Source organism: Podarcis muralis, chromosome 7, assembly GCF_964188315.1.
Source record: "Podarcis muralis chromosome 7, rPodMur119.hap1.1, whole genome shotgun sequence".
Classification (NCBI taxonomy): Eukaryota; Metazoa; Chordata; class Lepidosauria; order Squamata; family Lacertidae; genus Podarcis; species Podarcis muralis.
Window position 1 is genome coordinate 52,429,003 of NC_135661.1, and position 22,705 is coordinate 52,451,707.

Consider the following 22,705-nt stretch of genomic DNA (forward strand, 5'->3'; position numbering starts at 1 on the left):
TTGCTTGTGATACCTTCTGTTTGTTTGCAGATGATGGGAAATTGTCCTTGGAGGAATTCCAGGCTTTCTTCTCCGATGGAACTCTTAACGAGGAAGAACTTGAAAAGCTTTTCCATACCATTGATTCAGACAACACCAAGTAAGTCTTTCTTTCACACACACAATTCTTTAAGCCCTCTTAAGGATTCCTTTTGTTCACATTGGTTTTCTTCATGGGCTAATTGGCCATGTGAACAATAGGAGAACAACTACCGTACCTGAAATTCTGTGTGCAAAGTTAGTGGATTGAGAAATCACTATTCTTATTCTTCCTCTTTGGCGGTCACTGGTAGCTGAGTAAGATTGTCTTTCATGAACATGGTCTTAACAGTGAGTCCGTAAGTGACTGTGGAGGCCAATTCACCAACCACTGGGCTGAAGGGAGCTATAATCCAAACATCTGGAGGCACCCGGTTGGCAGAGGCACACAACAGCAAGAACATCTTGCTGGACTCCCAATGTGTGTTATGGTATGTAGCATCCAACTTTAAGATATATACACACACACACACACACACACACACACACACACACACATTTCATGGAAATAAAACTCCAGATCAAAGGAAGTTGGCAGTTGTTAGAAGATTGTATTGTTTCCTGAGCCCCTGTTTCCCAAGCAGTAGGAGAAGGGGATGACAGAGGATGAGATGGTTGGACAGTGTTCTCGAAGCTGCCAACACGAGTTTGACCGAACTGTGGGAGGCAGTAGAAGACAGGAGTGCCCAGCATGCTCTGGTCAATGGGGTCACGAAGAGTTGGACACGACTAAATGACTAAACAACAACAACATTGGATGTCACAGGCTCAGGCTGAGACAGTACTGAAGACTTTTAGTGTAGTGTCCTGGGAATGGATGCTTTTGCAATATCTTTCTTTTACAATAAATATTTGTTGCTGCTTCCTGATTGTGCTGTAATAGTAACTTTTTGATGTGTACACCAAAATAAGAAGCTGAAGGAGTCCTGACATCTCTTTAGCATGCAGTTCTCCCACACATTTGCCTTTTCTTTTATAAAAGCTTTTGTCAGAAGCAAGAGAGATTTCTGTTGTTCTGATCAGTAATGTCAGCTGCAGGAATACTTGCTGAAGTTCTGTTTTATTGGAAAAGCCAATTATTCCTGCCTGGGTACGGAGTTGCTGTGTCGGCGTTCAAAGCACCCCTCCATTTTTGCAATGTGGGAGTTTGCACTGGGTACATATTGTTTTGTGAAAGTAATATGGTGTTACGGTAAATTCTCTTGTGTTGTTAACAAAAACGGCTTTCATGGCTGGGTTGTTGTTGTTTTTAACTGCTTTACAAATGAAAATTCTGCATCTTCCCTACAAGCACACACACACCTTTACTTGCTACGAGTAAATGTCATGGTGGTATGCGTGATTCTGCCCTAGATAAACAAAACCTTCTATTCTGCCTTGAATATCAATAAAGGCGGCTGGATTTTACATCCCTCTGGAGTTCAACTGCTTGGAGGAGGATGTGAAAAAGAGCCAAAGGGAAGCTTATGCTAGTGGAGTGCCTGAATTTTAAGAACTGGGTTGAATATAGTGAAAGAAGAACAGGGGAAGGGGTAATGCCAAGGGACATGGCACAAGAACCAAAGGATAACTAGGGGGCATTTGTTTTTGTTATTTTGACTCTATTTCTATACGAGTGCTGAGCTGAAGAACCTTGTCTATATTTCATTTAATTTCATTTTTTGCATTTACATCCCACCCTGTTCTTCAAGGAGCTGAAGGTGGTATACATGCTTCTCCACCCCCCTCCTGACTGGTCACCCAGTCAAAAATTTGTGAGTGGGGATTTGAATCATGGTGCCCCAGGTCCTAGTCTCACGCTCTAACCACTACATATATGAAGTTTTCAGATACATGTCATTGTTGTTGTTGGCATCTTACTAAGTTCCTTCTGTCAAAAGCAAAGAGGCATTGAATCACCTTGCAAACCAGGGTGCATAACTTTCCCCGAGCAAAATAGTGCATTTGGCCAGACCCACTGAGACCTGAAGAGAAATCCCATACCATTTGGGGTAAACAAAGCTGCTAGTCCTTGGGAATTTGCTCACTGGAGCAAACCTTTGGAGATGGGAAGTTCAATAAAACAAAGACAGGAAGAACAATGGCATTAGAGAATCCTAAAAAGAGAAGTGTGTGTGTGTGTGTGTGTGTGTGTGTGTGTGTGTGTGTGTATGAAGATAGATGATAGATGATGATGATAATAGATAGATGATAGATATAGATAGATTGATAGATGATAGATAGATAGATGATAGATGATAGATAGATGATAGATAGATAGATAGATAGATAGATAGATAGATAGATAGATAGATAGATAGATGATAGATAGATGATAGATTGATATATATAGTACATCACCCCAAGTAAATAACTATGTCATGTGTTCTTAAGGAATGCCTAAAATTTCAATAATATGTCAGAAGGTTGTGATGAATAGATAGCTGTCTGAATTCTCTGAACTAGCAGCCTCATAGGATTTAACAGTTTCAAGTGCTGCCATGCATGCAGGCTACGATCTGTTTTTTGAACTTGCAGTTCTATCATTGGGACTCCTTAAAAAAACAAAAAACAAAATGGTGAACCCTCAGTTCAAAGCATAATTGGTGCCTTATACCTCAAAGTTAGTGCTCAGTTAGGGAAACTAGAAAAATGGTACAATGGTGATTGCATTTTGATATTTCACCTTTACCAAAGTAGCCCAGCAAAGCTTCAGAGTCTTCTCCTTTTCCAGTTGTCAGCCTTTCCAGATTTGACGGTGAAGAAAACTCCTTGTCCACACAGTTCAGTATAAAGTGTTTTATTGCCTCAAGGCACAAGATAATAAAAACAAATGATATACATAAAGTTAAGAGATGCTGCTGCATCATAAAGTATACTACAAAATACAGTAACTTGGTCTTAGAGGTTAAACTGAAGAGATCCAAATATACAGAGAGATCCAAGTTTGGAGGGAAAACCACCACAACAATTCACTACAGTTCACCCAAATTGCTGAGTAAGAGCTGGAGACAACCCTAGGTCACATTACCCACTCTTGGGGAATAAATATGGGAAGCACTATCCAAAGCTGTAAGTGACACTTTGAAAGCAACCAGTGGCTCAGACAAAATTGCTCCTTGGCAATCTAACAAGATCAGTCATTAGAAAAAAAACATGATATCTCCTCAATGATCAGCTTCATCTATCTGAGGCTGTTTCAAAAATGACTTTTCTGCCCCACTGAGGCTTGCAAAATTAGCATCTTTCTACTTTGTTGCTCTTAGGAGTTGCTTTTTTTCTTTTCTTTTTTTTACACACATGCACACACCACCCTGGGTGTAACACAAAAGTATGTTGAAAGGGCATTTTTCTCATCAGATCTGCTTCAAGCATAGCCTTGCTTTGTTAGACTTCACTCGCCAATGCCCAGGAGACAGTGTGCTCTAAACACATCAGGTAACAGTTAGAATTCCTAGCTAGCAAATCCAAGACTATATTGTGTTAGGGTTCCCCAAACCACCTAGCACAGAAGTGGAAAAAATGGTAACCTACCAAGCGAATGAAGACAGTCCGCCTGTCATATGCATAAGCACCCTCACTGGCTGAGCTGCGGCTGCAATGCTAGGTTCCCAGCAGGTGGCTCACTGTTTCTTACTGGGAGAGAGTGGGAGGTGGCAGGGAAGGGTGCGTGGTGCAAATGCAGCAGTGGAGCAAACCTGGTGCTAGTGTGTTCGCACCATGCTGAACTCCCCACCACCCTGCCTCTCCCCTTCTCTCATACTTGATGCATCCTGAAAAAATACATGAACTGAAACACAGCTAGCCGTTTTTATAACCCATAAAAATACATTTATTTTCAAAATATGAGGGAGGGGAGTATCAAGGGTAGAGATCCCTTTTCCCTTATTTATTTCTTCACTTTGTTCTACATTTCCCCACATTGTTGCCTGTAGCAACATCCTCCGGCGTATCATCATCTGGTATATTTATCATTCTGATATCTCTGCCGCCTTGATTCATCCATAGCTATCGTCAACCTAAAAATAAAGCTGTTCAAGGAACACTTTCAGCGTCTCAGGTTCTGTGGAACATGCTCCCCCCTGCAGAAAAACGGAGAGGAAAGAAATTGCTACTCAGCATCCTAAATGAAACCTGCTGATGTACACTAGTCAGGCACACATTCCCTGGACAAATGAAGCTCCAAGCTATTAAGTGATCTAATTTGTAGGAAGCCATCTGAGATGTTTCAGAATCGCATGTTAGCCAGAGGTGAACCCAGATAATATTGACAATCCCCCTTTTTTTCCAAATGCAGAGCGGGCAAAACAAAATTGGAAGCGACTTGAAATAGAGACATCAGTTTAAAGAAAATTGGGGCAGCTGTGTTGCCTGCCTTGCGCTAGCATTTTATATATATTTTTTTGGTCTACATAAAAAAATAATGAGAATGTGTGTGCAGCTACAGAAATGAAATATAAATTCTGAATCAGAGAAGCCCTAGTTCTTCTAAGAGGCCAGGTATTCATTTACAAGGCCCTTAACAACTTGAGTCCATGATAGCTTGAGGACTGCATGATATCTTATAACTCTGCCCTATCAATGTGGCCCACAGGAGACTCACTCTTAGTGGTCCTCCATGATTCAGACACATGGCTTGTATCAAACTGCAGCTGTGTGTTCAGTTTTGTAGGTCACATCCCCCCCTCAATTGCGCTTCCAGTGCATGGTGAAGACTTTTTAAAAAATGTCAACAGGCATTTAAAGAGAGGTGTGCCCCCACCCCCGCCACAAATTTATAGTTGCTTTTAATTGTTTGAATGCTATATTCCTTTTGTATCCCAACTGTACACTGTTTAGAAACTATTAAGCAGTGTATAAAGCATTTAAAATTAGCACATTACACTGAGACCTGCAGCTAGGGACCAAGAGCCGAATCCTTTGAGAGCCCCATACTCCTCTGGCCGCCAATTACCGTATTTTTCGCCCCATAGGACGCACCGCCGTATAGGACGCACCTAGTTTTTTGGGGGGGGAAATAAAGAAAAAAAATTATTTTCCCCCCAGGCACGGGGCTGGCGCGGGGGAAGCCCAAGTTTCCCCCGACCCCAGCCTCCAGAACAGCCTGCTATCCGCAAGCCTAGGGAGCCGCGCTGGTCTCCCCAGGCTTGCGGACAGCTGTGCGAAGCCCGGGTGCGCTCTTCAGCGCGCCCAAGGCTTAGAAATGCAGGCAGCTCTGCACAACCCTCCGGAGCCCGGCACGGCTTGGCACCGGCTCCGGAGGGTCACGCAGAGCTTCCTGAAGCCTGGAGAGTGAGAGCCTCTTGCTCTCCAGGCTTCAGCGAAAGCCTGTATTCGCCCCATAGGACGCACCCACATTTCCCCTTCATTTTTGGAGGGGGAAAGTGCGTCCTATAGGGCAAAAAATACGGTAATAGGTGAGGCATGATGGCTGTAACAAAGAGATTTTCTGGCAGACAGCTTGGAGAATGAGCTCAGCAGCCACCATCATATTCATTCAAGCATGGACGGGGGGTTGCCTAGCCCCCAAGTTCCATTAACTGGTAACTTCAAGACTCCATTACTGCAACATGCCATGGGGCTGCCCAGGGATGGGGAAGAAATCTGATTCTGTTCCTCTTTAAAGCTGAAACTACCGAATTTGCACTTCTGAAGCAATCCACAACTGAAACACAGCCTTCCTTTCATTCTTTCATTCTTCTCAGAAATTTGCAATGCAGTTCTCCAGCCAAGGAAATATATTAGGGAAAATAAAATGCAAAGGTGCATTGTACCATTTGCAAAAATGTGTATATTACGGAACCTTCCATACAGAAATGTGCTTACTAGGAGAAATTCACACTAAAATGTTGATGGATTGCTCAGTAGCTCGTCTTCTGTCCTGTAAATGATGTCTGTGCTGAAGGAGCTGCGCTGGCTGCCAATTAGCTACTGAGCCAACTTTTAAGTTGTTAACTTTTGATATATAAAGTCTTAAATAACTCAGGACCAGGTTGTCTGAGGGACCACTTTCTCCCAGGTCACAGCAGTCTGCAGGTGGGACCCTCCTGGCTATACCATGACCTATGGTGGTCCATTCTGGGGTGGGGCAGGGAGTGTGTGGGCAGGGCCTTCTTGTTGTGATACCTACCATGCTGAGTGCTCTCCCCATTGAATGAACACCTACTATGGGCATCTTCCCTTACCTGCTGAAAATTTACCTTTTTACCTAGGCTTTCTGTGACCCTTAGTATTACGAAGGCGGGTTCCTGATGTCCTTGGTCATTCTGAGGATTTTACTGATTTTATCAAAGCTTATTTTTAAGTGGGTATTGTTATGTTTTATGGTGTGAACCAGTGTTGCATTTTTTTTATGAAAATGAAAAGCAGCATAGAAATATTTTATTAAAATTACTAAAATAAAATAAAACTTAGAACACTTTTATATTTTCCATCCACCATTGGTCATGGTGGCTGGGGCTGATGAGAGTTGGAGTCTTGCTACACCTGGAAAGCCCCACATTGATTACCACTGCTTTAATTATTTCAGACATTCATTCTTTATTTGATGCTGCTATGAATAAATTCTCCCCACCCCTATTAAGCAAAGCTTGGGTCAAAGTCAATTTAACAAGTTAACTACAAATCTTTCTGATCCTCAATCCTTTAATAATCAATTTGCTTAGCTAATTATCACTTCCTGCATCTTATGCTATACTTGGAAAAAAAATCGTTGAGCTAACTGTTTTTCATCAGCTAAACCAATTACTCTCATTGGGCATCAAATTAACTCGTTTCAAACTTCTGTATATCAAACAATTATTCTCATAGAAAAGGGTAATTTATTCTTGAATGATTAATATGAAAATTACATCAGAAGTATCTACTGTAACTTGGTCTATAAGACTACAATCCTCACTTACAAGGGAGTAAGCCTCGTTGAAGATGGTGGGGCTTACTTCTGAATAAACATGTATATGATTGCACTGTTCATTGCACCATTGTATAAAGTAGTCCCCTTCCAACTTGGTGCCCTCCGGTTGTTTTAGACAACAGTTCCTATCAGCCCCAACCAGCATTGCCCATTGGCAAGCCTGCACCTGGTGTCAAGTCAATGTATGCTCTCCAAGGTGCTGAAAAGCTGCCTCTCTGCCCTGCCACCCTGGCTGGGAGCTGACATTGTCTACTGGATTTGGCTGGTCTTGCCTTGCCCTGCCCCTGCTCTCCAGCATGTCACTGCTGTCCTATTATTGAGTGCCCCACCATCAATCTGGCCTCTCCTGTGAAGCTAAGCTGGAAGAACATAAGGAGCTTATACTAAGTCGGATCATTGATCGGTCCATCTAGCTCAGTAATGTCTACACTGACTGGCAGCAGCTCTCCTGGGTTTCAGGCAGGGGTCTCTCCCATTCCTATCTAGAAATGATAACGATTGAAGCTGGGACTTCCTGCATGATGCTTTACTACTGAACTACGACATATTTAAGGAAATTTTTTAATGTTTGATGTTTTATCGTGTTTTTAATATTCTGTTGGGAGTTTCCCAGTATGGCAGGGGAGGCCCGGCCAGATGGGTGGGGTATAAGTAATATAATATTTATTTATTTATTTATTTCCCCTAAAACAGGACACTGGTTGCTTTAAGATTGCCTAGCCAGCCTGACAGTTAAATGGGGACTTTAGCACAATACTTTCTTCCACAACTCTACAGTAGCTGTCAAAGGAATCTTCCCATCATTATCTGTAAAATACCATCTGAAATTCTTGAAGGCCACAATGAGTTAATCCCAAGTTCTGGACTGTTTGGGTCCATTTGCTCATTTCAGAACCCTCCAAAGGCACAGTGTAGTTTGACCTTCAGCTTGATCGTAAGTGGAATTGATCTCCTGGGGGAAATATATCCTGCAAGGAGCGAAAAGCTGGCATACAAGCTGAATGCAGTTAAATATTTTTTATTGGCTTGCAAAGGAATGAACTCCTGATGCACCAAAAAGAAAATCTATATTTCCAACCTAAGTTGAGAGATGCCATTTGCCTTCATTACACTCTGGTAGATCTAAACCAGGCTGAAATTCTTCACAAAGAGCATGCTATGAAGGTCAGCTAACCTCTAATACTTCTCAGTGCTGTTCCTACGCAAACTATCTGGAAGATAAGCTTAATAAACAGTATGACTTCGAGGAATCTTGTGGCTCAGTGGCTTCTATTTCTGAGAAGCTGGCCAACTGCTTGCCCCGAATGAGGTTGTACTATCCCTGAAGGAGCTGGTTCACTACCTGAGCTGCTTCTGGGTCCAACTTGGTCACTGGAGACCCAAGTGGCCTTGGTGGCCAGGAGCACCTTTTATCAGCGGCAGCCATTTGTCATTCGGGGTAGGTTGACAGCAGTAGACCAGACATTGGTAACTTCAAGAATGAATTAAAGTTGTACCTCTGGTTACAGGGGCTTCAGGTTACATACGCTTCAGGTTACAGACTCCACTAACCCAGAAATAGTACCTTGGGTTAAGAACTTTGCTTCAGGATGAGAACAGAAATCGTGCTCCGGCGGCGCGGCAGCAGCGGGAGGCCCCATTAGCTAAAGTGGTGCTTCAGGTTAAGAATGGTTTCAGGTTAAGAACGGACCTCCAGAACGAATTAAGTTCTTAACCCGAGGTACCACTGTACTGCAGTGCATACAATGTGAGACTTTCCCTGCATTTGATCCAGAAACTGCAGTTAGTGCAGAATGCTGCAGTACAAGTGCTGACAGGAATGAGATCTTGTCAGCATATTGCACCCCTGCTCAGAGATCTGTCCTGGCTGCCAATTTGTTATTGGGCCAGATTCAAGGTAGTACTACTACAGTGGTACCTTGGTTCTCAAACTTAATCTGTTCCAGGAGTCTGTTTGACTCCCAAAATGGTTCAAAAACCAAGGCACAGCTTCCGATTGGCTGCTAGAGCTTCCTGCACTCAAGCGGAAGCCGCGTCGGACATTCAGCTTCTGAAAAACATACGCAAACCAGAACACTTACTTCCGGGTTTGCGGTATTCAGGAGCCAATTTGTTCAGGAGCCAAGCCGTTCAAGAAACAAGGTACCACTGTGCTATATAAAGCCTTCAGCAGCTTGGAACAACTTTACTAGCCCATATGTGCCCATTCAACTGCTTCAGTTGAAGTGGCAACTGAAGTGGTACTTTACAACTACCACCTAATAATAACGCTTCTGTAGCTGCACAGAATTGATCGCTCATTGTGGTGGAAGTACCAACTCTTGGGAACTTTCTGTGTATTGATATTAGGCAGGTGCATTATTTTCCATACCTGCTAAAAGCTATTTTTTGTTTCAGCAAGCCTACGCAGGACTGCTGTTTAGGCATGTCATTTTGCAAGGTATAATTGTTTTTAAGCTGCTTATTTTATTGGCATTTAAACTTTATGCTTATTTGTTTTCGGTGTTTGTTTTTACTGGTATTTTTAATAAATCTTTTAGTTTACCTTTGTAGACTGCTTAGAAGGCTTTCAGTCAAGGAAAGAGGATATAAATTTTGGTTTACAATATTTTGAGTCCTCGGATATGCCTTGGCCAGGTGTGGCGCCTTTTATAGACCCTTCCAGTGCTTGGTTTGGCCAGTAGGTGGCGCAACAAATGTAAATGTTACCTTTGTGTGGTAGACTAGTTTTTACACATGCTAGCATGCATCCTTCATCCAGCAAGCATTATTAGGGCACATTCCAGCCAGGCAAAAACATTCAAGGGTGTGTGTGCAAAAGGGAAACTAGTGAGGGGTGAGGCCAGGCTAAGGAGAAGCTTGGTGGGAGTCCTGAGACCCAGAAAAAGAAAGGTCTGAAGGTCTATGTTTGGCCCTGGGATCTGAGGTTTGCTACTCCCCACCCACCCCAGGTCAACGCTTCCCTCCCTCCCACCAGTCGTGTATATTTAATAATGTGAAACGTTTTGTGCATTTCAAATGAAGAAAATGCAATTACTCTTGGTTTTGAATGATAGGGTTTGGGCTCTGAGATGGCCCTGAGGGCACAGAAACTATTTAAGGAAACCCTCGAGCAACTATTAACTGAGATTATAAAACTTCAATTTGCATTACACTTAGGAGAAGGAAAGGAGCAGATATAATGCTGTGCTGTGTGCCACGGACAGACTGAGCAAACGAAAGTTGATGCAAGAGCAGATAACACAGTGAACCTAAGGATGTGGTGTATGATAACAGAACTGCCACTTCATAAGCCCAGCAGGTGGGAGATAGGGGAGAGGCTTGGCCTTCTCCCCCCCCCCCCCGCCACCCCCATCATGAATGGGAAGAAAAATCACCCTAGTGGAGGAACAAATTGGCTTTGGGTCCTTTGCCAGAGCTCATTTGTTAGATCAAACCAGAATGACTTCCTAGAACTAAGCTCCTCTGCTAGGCTGCTTAACAGCTGTGGCTCTGTTGCTGAAAGAGCTTTCTTACAAAAAGGTAAATGATAAATTACGAACAGAGCAGACAGCAAGCACACACCTGACACAGTTCTTTTATGTGACATGGTAATAGGTTACATTCCCCCCAAAGCCGAAGAGAGGAGTAGGTCCCCCGAATGAGGAAGACGAACAAACAAAAATCACAGGGGTCCCAAAAAGGGCGAAAACCGTGCCTAAAAACGATGTATGATTATCAAAGAAAAAATTACCTATATGTAGACAAAAGCTGTGGCTAAAGTTGTGTTTTTAAAAAAAAATGTTGCTACAGCTGTAACATGCAGTCACCTCCTTTTATCTTTTGGAGCTATCCCTTCATATTTGCCTTTTTATATTTTGAAACAACAAAATATAAGCAACAAAAACCTTAGTGGCAGAGCACCATTGATTATGTTCTTGTAGAAGAGCTATACCAGATGAACAATATTAGCATAGTTTTGAAAAATCAACCAAGAGCCTATAAGCTGCCATCTGTGAGAAATTCTCCATTTGTGTTCTCAGGAAGTACAAAACTGGATGCAATCCAGGACAATTTAAGGTGTCTAGCGCAAATGTTGCAACTGTTTCACAATATTGGCTACCACTTTTGCCTAGAGATACATTTATTTTACATATAGCTTTCTCTTGCTACTCATAAACTATTCTATACACAATTTTCATTGTTTTGGAGGTTGATACAATATTATTTTTTAACATACATTTCTGACTGCAATCAAATGGTGCACACAGAAACCACAAGTAGTTGGATTTGCCCATAAGGGGAATCCAAACATTCTCAGCCAGGCAATACTTTATTAAGGCCAACCAAAATAGTGTACTAGTTTTCAAATTCTCCAATCAACTTCTGATGAAAAGATTGGAGCAACTCAAAAGCTGTTACTATTTGATTGGTCCTAATAAAGATAATGCCTTGCTGGGGAATTTGGAATACATTGGTACCTTGGGTTACATACGCTTCAGGTTAGAGACGCTTCAGGTTACAGACTCCGCTAACCCAGAAATATTCCCTCGGGTTAAGAACTTTTCTTCAGGATGAAAACAGAAATCGTGCTCCGGCGGTATGGCAACAGCAGGAGGTCCCATTAGCTAAAGTGGTGCTTCTGCTTAAGAACAGTTTCAGGTTCAGAATGGACCTCCGGAACGAATTAAGTTCTTAACCCGAGGTACCACTGTACTTTATTTAGTGAGCTTAAGAAATGTGTATTAAGGCATCATGGGGGACATAGTTTTATTTTTCACATTTTAGTCTGCCATCTTTAATAAAAATGGCATGTGTCATCCAAACATTGATGAAGACCACCACTCCCTCCTTGTGAACCCTCATGCCAAGTTTGGGGACAGCATCTCAAGAGGAGGCCAAACCTATGTCAGAAAATATCCAAAATCACACCAAAATGGCATTTCAGTCTGCCATCTTGATTCAAAATGGTGCCTGGAACCCTTGTACCACGTTTGGTGACAATATCTCAAGAGACAAGCAAAGTCAATCAAATGGTGAAGTCACACCAAAAGAATGTGTCAGTTCTCCATCTTAATTCAAAATGGTGGACAGTGCCCACTACCTTCCTCTCAGGAATGACAATTTCTCAAGAGGTGGCTGAACTCATGGATAACAAATTGACAGGCAGGCAAGCAAAGCACTTTCCAAAATACTGTATACAGTAGATTGTTAACAATAAGGGGGTGTGGGTGTGGGTGTGGAAAGCCTTGTCTTTTGCTAGTTATTCATCTCACTGTGCACTGTGGTAAAATTACATAACTTATGTGTTTAATTATGCAAATAAAACAAGTTATGTACTCACATTGTCATTAAGTTATTCAACCCCATTCATTTCAATACAAAAGAAAAACAATACAAATGTGTGTGGGGGGTTTTTTTTGGGGGGGGTATAATCCATTACACATCATTTGCAGACGGTAAGCAACAATAACAATATCAATCATATTCATGAGATTAATTTCCATCCTGTTTCTGTTTTTGCTGGAATTTTCTGACATCCCTTACAGAAAGCAACAGTGGTGGAGGGGCTCTTTTGCACAGTGCAACCAGCCTCCTGCAACAGCAGCGGCTGCTGCAGTGAAGCTGTTGGTTTTTTTTGGGGGGGGGGGTGTTGCAGTGAAAGCTTATTAGTTTCAGCTGATGCTGATCTGGTGATGATTGGCATTTTGAACAGCCCTGTGGGAACATAATCCATGTGAGATTCACACACATTAAAGAAGAGCCTTTGATGTGCTTTCCTCTTCTAAAATCTTTGTAGTTTTTTTGTTTTGTTTTTAATTGTCATTCTGTTCCCTAGGCTGCTTCTATCTATCATCTATCTATCTATCTATCTATCTATCTATCTATCTATCTATCTATATCTATCTATCTATCATCTATCATCTATCTATCATCTATCATCTATCTATCTATCATCTATCTATTTATCATCTATCTATCTATCATCTCTTTGCTTGCTTGCTTGCTTGTTTATTTATTTGCTTATTTGCTTCTTCCTTTGTTACCCATCAATGTTAGAAGTTTTCAAATATTAATACAAAATGCTATTGAAGGGGGGGGGGTGTAAATCAAAACAGTATAAAACAATATAACATAAAACGAGAGTCAAATACTCAAACTACTTTAAAACCAGCAAAACAAAAATCCAGCACAGCTCAATTTTATGAATGAAAAGGCCTAGGAAAATATATTTATGGAGAACTTAAGTCTTGAAATGCTGGGGAACTTTTGGCGCTACTGCTGTTGCTGAATATGACTCCTGTCTTATGACTTCTTGACCATTGGCCATGCTAGGTGGGACTGGTGGTGTTTAGAATCTCAGCACTCTTAACACACTACAGTTCCCATGATTCTTTGGGGGGGGAATATTGTGACTGTTTAAAGTGGCATCATAGTGCTTTTAATGTATGGTGTGAATGTGGCCATAGACACCAAATTTTTTGAACTTTGACAGTACAATGTGTTGGGCAGGGGAGGACATTTAAAACCCTATATGGCCTTGGACCCTCATACCTACGGGACCACCTCTCCTGGTATGTCACATGGAGGACCTTATGGTCTTCAAATAAAAACATCTTGGAGATCCTGGGCCTCAACCAGAGCCAGGGCCCCCATCTGGTGGAATGCTCTGTCACAAGAGACTAGCACCCTGCGGGACTTGACATCTTTCTGCAGGGCCTGCAAGACAGAGCTATCCCACCAGGTTTTTGGCCAAGGCACAGTCTGACCCCCTCCTTCTGTAATCCTCATAGAACTCTAGCCCAATGGTTGCCATTAATTTGACTCTGAATTGATTTTAGAATGAATTGATTTTAGAATGAATTGATTTTAGAATGTATTTCAATTAATTGATTGTGATTTTATGTAAACTGTGTTATTTTTACTGTTGTTAGCTGCTCTGATCCCAGTTTTGGCTGGGGAGGGCAGGATATAAATAAAAAATTATTATTGTTATTATTATTATATCTTTGAGAAAAGGGAACTTTAATTTCACAATTTAATAGATGAAGTACGGTCCTGGGAGTATGTATCCTCAGAAGAAACATCAAGGTTCAGTCAGTGACCTTGGGGGATATATTTTTCCTTGCTGAGAAGCTACAGAACTCCAGAATTATGTAACAGTTGTTTTTAACAATGTGTTTTTCTAAAGGTCTTTATAATTCTCTCCATTAAATCACGGTTATGATTTCAGTAAATGCTTTAATTAGGTATGCTAACAGGAATGCTGATTAAACTGAAAGTGAATTTGTAGTCATGCTGAGTGCTAGCCTAATATGCACTTAATACACCTAATATACATTTATATATTAAACTTTAATGTTTAATGTTCCTTTTTTAAGGGTGCAGACCTATCTCTGAACCAAGAAGCATTTTTTGATAGGGGTGCTTCATTGTGTGGTTTTAAAGTCCCTGTTCATATGAGGTTCCCCAGTCTTTCTGGATGGGGTCTCTTGTGTGGTCAGGAGAGCTCACAGCCCAAGTCTATAGACACTGGTTCAAATGGAACCTAGTATTCCTAGGAAGATGGCTGCCAGTTTGCCCCAAATACCTTAAAGACTGCCTCCTTCCCCACAGATCCTCCTGGGTGTTAAGATTAGCAGAGTGAGCCCTCTTGGTTATTCCACCACCCTCAGAAACTCAGGGTGTGGTGGCCCAGAAGAAGACATTCTCTGTGGCAGCCTTTATTATGGAATTCTCTCCCCACAGAGATGTGTAGGGCTTACTATACAGCTTTCAGCAAATGTTAAAGGCATACTTCTTTACCCTGGCCTTTGACACATGAGCCAGGTGTTTCCAGGGCATTCTTGCACATATGATCAATATACATACAGAAATTAGTGGTTCCATCCATCATAAAACCAAGTAGAAAAGTCCATTGCTTCATGCAATTTGGTGATGTACACTAAACTGCAGGTGAAATTCTGTAACCAAAAGTCCAATTAATTAACTTGCATCTACATTCAATTACTCCTGCTCTTCAGAAAGTAGTGTTCTGTTTTCTGCCTACACTGTCTTCCTCATAAATTTGGTTAGGATTCTGATTAAGCAATTACTTGCTCCTGATGTGCTCTGAACTGTTCTCAGCGAAAGTAGGCTAGATTTTATTTAGGAAGTTTTGCACGTTTAGCATTTCAGTGGCATCAGCTTGAGAGTAACATGTGCTCATGGAAATTAACTCTCAGTAGTCCTGCAAAAAAATTCAGGCTTTGGGAAACCAGAACAGGCTCAGGAGAGATTATTAAATATTAGCTAGATCCCAAAGACATGGCTTTTACGCCATGAATGGTTGACCTTTTGGCCTGCCAGGTGTTGCTGAACTGCAACTTCCACCATTTCAGATCATAGTCATGCTGGTTGAGGATCATGAGAACTACAGTCCAACTACAACTGAATGGCTACAGGTTAGCCACCCCTGTTTTAAGCCAAAGTGTGTGGGGGGAATGAAACATATGGCTTGGAATTGATTCAGCAAGAGAGTGCTGTCAATCACATACTATCCTGGAAGCCTTATCAGGATGAAAACTATTTTAGAAATGAGAAGAAAATCCAAAGGTGGGTGAGAATAGCCTTGCTGCTCAGCTAGCTGATAAGGAACATCTGCTAATCCAAAATCCAGTGCCAAGGGAAGCAGTTTGTTGGCCTCATTCTGAGAAAAATATACCTTGAATTCAGTTTGAAACAGGACATGCACAGGCCAGCTAAATATCTAGACTGGGACTGCAATTTCAATGAACCTTCTGTTCTCAGATTCTAATAGTTCAGTATGGTCAGAAGATAGACCATAGTTCCCTGGATGTAGTGGACCATCTAAATCAAGGGCAAAGAACTTGTGGCCCACCAGATGTTACTAGACTCCACCTCCCATCACCTCTGGCCATTGCACATGCTGGCTGGGGCTGATGGGAGTTGGAGTCTAGCAATATCTGGAGGCCACCAGGTTGGACAAATCTATCCGCAGAGTACTTGGGGAAGGCTGGCATGCATTTAAGACGAAAACAGAAAATTGGGAAGGTTATTATACACTTTTATACTGGCTTGGTTGATTAAAAAATTTGGATTGTTTTAAACTTTGTAACTTGCATCTTGGAAACCAGGAGCGGTGAACAGGATCTGGCAAGCATGCTGAATCCCGAACTCGCCCACCCCATGTTGGCCACTATGGCAAGTGGGCAGGCTACCCACCTGTCAATCACCTGACATCACCATGATATCAGGTGACATAAACTAATTAGGAGTGCTCTCTACGTACGCATTAAATTCTTCCTTTCTTCTTTTACAAATGCAGCTTGAATGTTTTTCCTTTGCAGCCCAGCTTGAGTTCCAAGAGGGAGTGGGAGAAAACTTAATATTTCTCACATCTGACATCATATGTGACCTAGGGCTCAGGACCTAGGTTTGAATAAAACAGCCTGTGGGCCAAAGTAAGCCCACAGACCAGAAATTCCATCTCCCTGTTGTAAACTTACTGCTAAATCAGGCCTTATAGTACTTCTTTTGAAGCCAAAGATGTTGTGCCTAATTCACAGCAAAACAAATATTTGGGTGAAGGGTGGTATTAATAAAATAAAAATAAAAAATAAAATAAAAAACAAAACACAAGGGGTTTGAATCTGTTGAGTTGGGCACATTCAAGTCACAGTTAAGCCTTTTCCTTTAATGCTTTAGCTTTAGAGATACTTGAGGAATTTGATTTTTGTGAATGAGTTGACATTATCAGCACCTCCAGACTGATGTGAAAATCAGAACTTGGTTATCTGCCAGCTTCCTCACTTCTCTGAATGTTCTAACACAGTTCTTGTCTCAAAAACATGTAACAAAATTAATTCTAAAATGCATATTTTAAGAGACAGCACATTAAAAAATCTGTGCTTTATGAAAAAATACATTTAGGCTTCAATCCTACAACCACTCACAGAGAGAAGGAATTTAGGCTACCTCTTTCCCTGATGAGCAAGGTTTTCATTTGCTGGGGATTTTTGACATGGGGAAGCATCTAGGAATTGACCCCATGCCAGCAATCTGAAAGAATGCACCCTAAGCTATTTCTGAATTTATGAAGCAGCTTTAAGAATTCCAGCAATGAAAGGCTTTTTAATTATTCTTTCTCCATAATCCACTTAAAATTTGACCCATCAGTCAATTCAAGAATGAGTCTGAGTTAATCAAACACTTCTCTAGCATATAAATAAAATGAGTAAAGTCAGTGGTACAGTGGACCTAAGGAGATCCACTTCCAGCCTCTGACCAATGCTGTTTAGAAGAAACAGCAGACATACAACCTTTCTGGAATAATTTGTCCATTCCAGAAACTATAGCTCCTTGAGTGTTGCTGCTTGCGTGAGTGTTGGGAGGACCGCTCCCTTTTCTGCCAACTCCATCTGGCCTAGGGGCGGGGCCTGCACTCACTGCCACAGCATAAGAGGCCTGAGAGAGGCCCCCGGGACACGGCTGCTGTTGCTGCTTGTGTGAGTGTTGGGAAGACTGCTCCCTCCTTTGCCAACTCCATCCGGCCTAGGGGGCAGGACCTGCACTCACTGCCAGGGCCTCCATCAAGACCTCCGGGACACGGCTGCTGTTGTTGCTTGTGTGAGTGTTGGGAGGACCGCTCCCTTTTCTGCCAACTCCATCTGGCCTAGGGGCGGGGCCTGCACTCACTGCCACAGCATAAGAGGCCTGAGAGAGGCCCCCGGGACACGGCTGCTGTTGCTGCTTGTGTGAGTGTTGGGAAGACTGCTCCCTCCTTTGCCAACTCCATCCGGCCTAGGGGGCAGGACCTGCACTCACTGCCAGGGCTTCCATCAAGACCTCCGGGACACGGCTGCTGTTGCTGCTTGCGTGAGTGTTGGGAGGACCGCTCCCTTTTCTGCCAACTCCATCTGGCCTAGGGGCGGGGCCTGCACTCACCGCCACAGCATAAGAGGCCTGAACAGCTACCGGCAGCAATGGACAAAATGGTTTTAAATGTTTTAATTGTTTTTAATTTGCAGCACTTTAAATGGTGGTTGTTGTTTTTTATAATATTATATTATTTTATTATTTTATTTTTGCTTGGGGAGGGATAAGCATTTAGTCAGCGCTATTGTTTCTTGCTTTGTTTTGTTCTGTTTTGTTTTATTATTATCATTATTATTCTGTTAAATTATTATATAGTTTGTATTTTGCTTTTTAAGGGGTGGGGTCAGGGCTGCCTGGGAGTGGGTCCCAGCAAACAAAATGGCTGGGGCATGTTCCACAGGGGGGGATGCACTGGGACAACCGATCTCAGTGATCATGGGTAGGAGGAGGAGTTACGCTAAGACCAGACCATGTCATTACAGAGGAGGCAGGTTTAGTCGTTGTCTGAGGACTATCCCTGCCTCCAGGTCTGGTCCTGACCGGAAGGATACTGGAATCAGCAAGGGAAACCCACATGACCTGAAAGTGTTGCTGTGCAATGCCAGGTCAATGATGAATAAAACCACTGCCATCCACGACCTGATTGTGGATGGAGGATTTGACCTGGCATGTGTGACAGAGACCTGGTTGGATGAAGCAGATGGGCCTGTCCTTGCCGCTGCTTGCCCACCAGGTTTCTCTTACGCACAGCAACCCAGGTCATGTGGGCGGGGAGGGGGGGTTGCAGTGATTTTTAGGAAGTCATTAGTCTGCACCAGGCGTCCTATTGGGAAGACCCAGTTCTCTGAGTGCATGTTCTGGAAGTTGGGCAATAGGGGCAGTACAGGATTCCTACTGGTGTACCGACCTCCCCGCTGCACCAAGGATTCCCTGCCCGAGCTGCTTCAGGTCGTGGCGGATATGCTCCTGGAGACACCTAGCTTGGTTGTCCTGGGGGATTTTAACATCCATGCCGACACGACCTTACAAGGGGCCGCTCGGGACTTCGTGGAAAGCATGGCCTCCATGGGGCTGTCCCTGAATAAGTTTGGCCCAACTCATAGCCATGGACATGCCTTAGACTTGGTGTTCACCTCTATGGATGCTGGTGATCTGACACTAACTAAAAGCGAAACAAAAGAAGTGCCATGGTCAGATCACTTCCTGGTGCAACTGGACTTCTCCGCAACCCTTCCCCTCTGCAGGGAGGTGGGACCAATTCAGATGGTCCGCCCCCGCCACTTAATGGATCCAATTGGCTTCCAGAGAGTGGTAGGGGATGCTTTATCCCAAGTTGATGGCCTTTCAGCTGATTCCCTGGTGGCACGCTGGAATGCGGAGTTAACCAGGGCTATTGACTGTCTGGCTCCGAAGCGCCCTCTCCGATTGCATGGAGCCCGGACAGCCCCGTGGTTTTCCCCGGAGCTGAGGGTGATGAAACAATCGTTGAGACGGCTAGAGCGCCGGTGGCGGAAAACTCATTCTGAATCAGACCGGACACGGGCTAGAGCTCAATGTCGAGCCTACCAAGTGGCAATGGCGACGGCGAAGAGGGCCTTCTTCGCTGCCTCCATAGCATCTGCAGAAAACAGCAGCAGGAGACTTTTTCAGGTGGTTCGCAATCTATCGGAACCACCTGTACCACCGGGGCCTGGTAGGGACCCCAAGATCTCCTGCAATGCTTTTGCAAAGTTTTTTGCAGATAAAATCGCTCAGATTCAGAAGGAGGTAGACTCCACCGTGGGAGCAGGGCCAGGGCGGGAGAGTGCTAGAGTTCTGTCTGGTCCTGTTACATGGGATCAATTCCAGTCTGTTACCTCCGAGGATGTGGACAGGCTGCTTGGAAAAGTGAAACCGACCACCTGTCTCCTTGATCCTTGCCCATCCTGGCTGATAAAAGCGAGCCGGGAAGGGCTGGGCGATGGGCTCTGCGGGGTGGTGAATGCTTCCCTCTGTGAGGGAGCCTTCCCAGACCCGCTGAAAGAGGCGGTCATTAAACCGCTTCTTAAAAAAACATCTTTAGACCCGGCCAATTTGGCCAACTATCGCCCAGTCTCAAATCTACCATTCTTGGGCAAGGTGATTGAGCGGGTGGTTGCTGAACAACTCCAAGCACGCCTGGAGGAAACGGACCATTTGGATCCCTTCCAATCGGGATTCAGGTCTCACCATGGGACTGAAACTGCCTTGGTCGCGCTGGTTGATGATCTCCGGCGGGCTAGGGACAAAGGTGAGAGCTGTTTCCTAGTTCTGCTGGATCTCTCAGCGGCCTTTGACACCATCGACCATAACATCCTTCTGGACCGTCTAGAGGGGCTGGGAGCTGGGGGCACTGTCATACAGTGGTTCCGCTCCTTCCTCCTGGGTCGTGTCCAGAAAGTGGTGGTGGGGGATGAGTGCTCAGACCCCTGGGCTCTCACTTGTGGGGTGCCTCAGGGTTCTGTCCTCTCCCCCATGCTTTTTAATATCTATATGAAGCCGCTGGGAGAGATCATCAGGGGGTTTGGACTGGGTGTTCATCAGTACGCAGATGACACCCAGCTCTACCTCTCCTTTAAATCAGAACCAGTGAGGGCGGTGAAGGTCCTGTGTGAGTGCCTGGAGGCGGTTGGAGGATGGATGGTGGCTAACAGACTGAGGTTGAATCCTGACAAGACAGAAGTACTGTTTTTGGGGGACAGGGAGCGGGTTGGTGTGGGGGATTCCCTGGTCTTGAATGGGGTAACTGTGCCCCTAAAGGACCAGGTGCGTAGCCTGGGAGTCATTTTGGACTCACAGCTGTCCATGGAGGCGCAGGTTAACTCTGTGTCCAGGGCAGCTGTCTACCAGCTCCACCTGGTACGCAGGCTAAGACCCTACCTGCCCGCGAACTGTCTCGCCAGAGTGGTGCATGCTCTAGTTATCTCACGCTTGGACTACTGCAACGCGCTCTACGTGGGGCTACCTTTGAAGGTGACCCGGAAACTGCAATTAATCCAGAATGCGGCAGCTAGACTGGTGACTGGGAGTGGCCGCCGGGACCATATAACACCGGTTCTGAGAGACCTGCATTGGCTCCCAGTACGTTTCCGAGCACGATTCAAAGTGTTGGTGCTGACCTTTAAAGCCCTAAACGGCCTCGGTCCTGTATACCTGAAGGAGCGTCTCCACCCCCATCATTCAGCCCGGACACTGAGATCCAGCTCTGAGGGCCTTCTGGCGGTTCCCTCATTGCGAGAAGTGAGGCTACAGGGAACCAGACAGAGGGCCTTCTCGGTAGTGGCGCCCGCCCTGTGGAACGCCCTCCCATTAGATGTCAAAGAGATAAATAATTACCTGATATTCAGAAGACATCTTAAGGCAGCCCTGTTCAGGGAAGTTTTTAATATGTAATGCTGTACTGTTTTTAACACTGATTGGGAGCCGCCCAGAGTGGCTGGGGAAACTCAGCCAGATGGGCGGGGTATAAATAATAAATTATTATTATTATTATTATAACCTTTCTGGAATAATTTGTCCATTCCAGAAACTATAGCTCCTTGAGTGCTTGTTAATCATGTAGTTATGACTTTTCATCCAGAAACCTGAAGGCATGCCCCTCCGGTGCTTGCCACTCACAGCCTTAATGTCTGCTGAGGGACCCTGGTTGACAGATGAAACACATGGGTGTTGCAGTGTGAGGTCTTCTTAGTGGTGGCGCTTCAGCCAGGAATCCCCCAGGAATTTTGATTGGAGTCAAAACTGCTGAACTTTCAATGGAGCCTCAAGATACATCTCTTTTCCTTAAGCGTTTGGGAATGTTTGATGCTGCTCAACATCAGATGCACTGCTGTGGTTTTAATGTAATAGTTTGGCTTCAATATTCCCATTAATGCTTATGTGGTTTTGTTGTATTTATTGTTTAGTTGCTATAAGCTACCTTAAGATCTTGATGATGAAGGATGACTCAATGAATGACTAAATGAACTAAGGAACTCTAAAGCAGTGCAGCCAGAGAGGCATTTCTGTATTGTGACTCATTGCTTGCTGTTTTGAGAGCAGTACAAAGGCAAGATTTTAATAGGACCTTGGACAGCTCCATGCAGGGCTCAGGATAGAACCTCCATAAGAGCAAAGCTCAAATGTTGTTTTAGCAGCACCCATAACCCACAGGTGCATATATGACATAATTCTGCAGTGGCACAGGAAAACAAAAATGAAATTCAGCAAAAACCACAAACCAGCTTCCTAAGAATCTCAGCTTTCTTTTCTTTTTTAGAAAAAGTTTATTCATTTAAAAACATACAGTTTATTATAACAATAAAAAGATCTCTGTGGTTTACATTTAAAAGTACAGAAAAGAAGCAATAAAATTTCCAAAAATGTAAGAAAAACAGGAAACATATATTCCACAGATAAAATCAGCAATGTTCAAAACAGAATGAAAAATTAAGAGGCAGAGTCCAGGAAAGCTTGCATAGATATATATGCTTTTATGAGGCATTTAAAGGTCATTGCTGCCTCTGCATTCCAGAGTGCATGTTTTCACCCTCTGGCTGCAAAAAGAGACTTGAAAGGATATGGAGAATGCTTGATGAAATTTCAGAAGTCAAGGAAGCAGCTGGATAAGGCATTTCAGACAAATCTTAAAAACATACAATTGTCAGTCCAACCACTTGCAATACAGGAATCACAACTAAAAAAAACACCTGAATTATGGTCAGCCTACCTCCATTTAAAAAACTTGAATGAGAGCCTGCTACCTTCCAAGATTGTCCATTCCACTGTTGAAAAGCTCTTAGCACCAAAAAGTTCTTCCTTATATTTAGGCCACATTATGACTAGTTAATATACCAATAAATTTAGCGAAATAGCAATATT

At 43.5% G+C, this 22,705-nt stretch overlaps 1 protein-coding gene across 1 annotated transcript in view; it reads left to right on the top strand.

The window, feature by feature from the left end:
* Positions 1-22,705, top strand: part of NECAB2 (N-terminal EF-hand calcium binding protein 2) — a 145,130-nt gene that overhangs the window by 44,065 nt on the left and 78,360 nt on the right. The window contains exon 3 of the mRNA XM_028739548.2: positions 31-139. Within this exon, the coding sequence (XP_028595381.1) occupies positions 31-139 (109 nt within the window). The remainder of the gene's footprint in view (positions 1-30; positions 140-22,705) is intronic.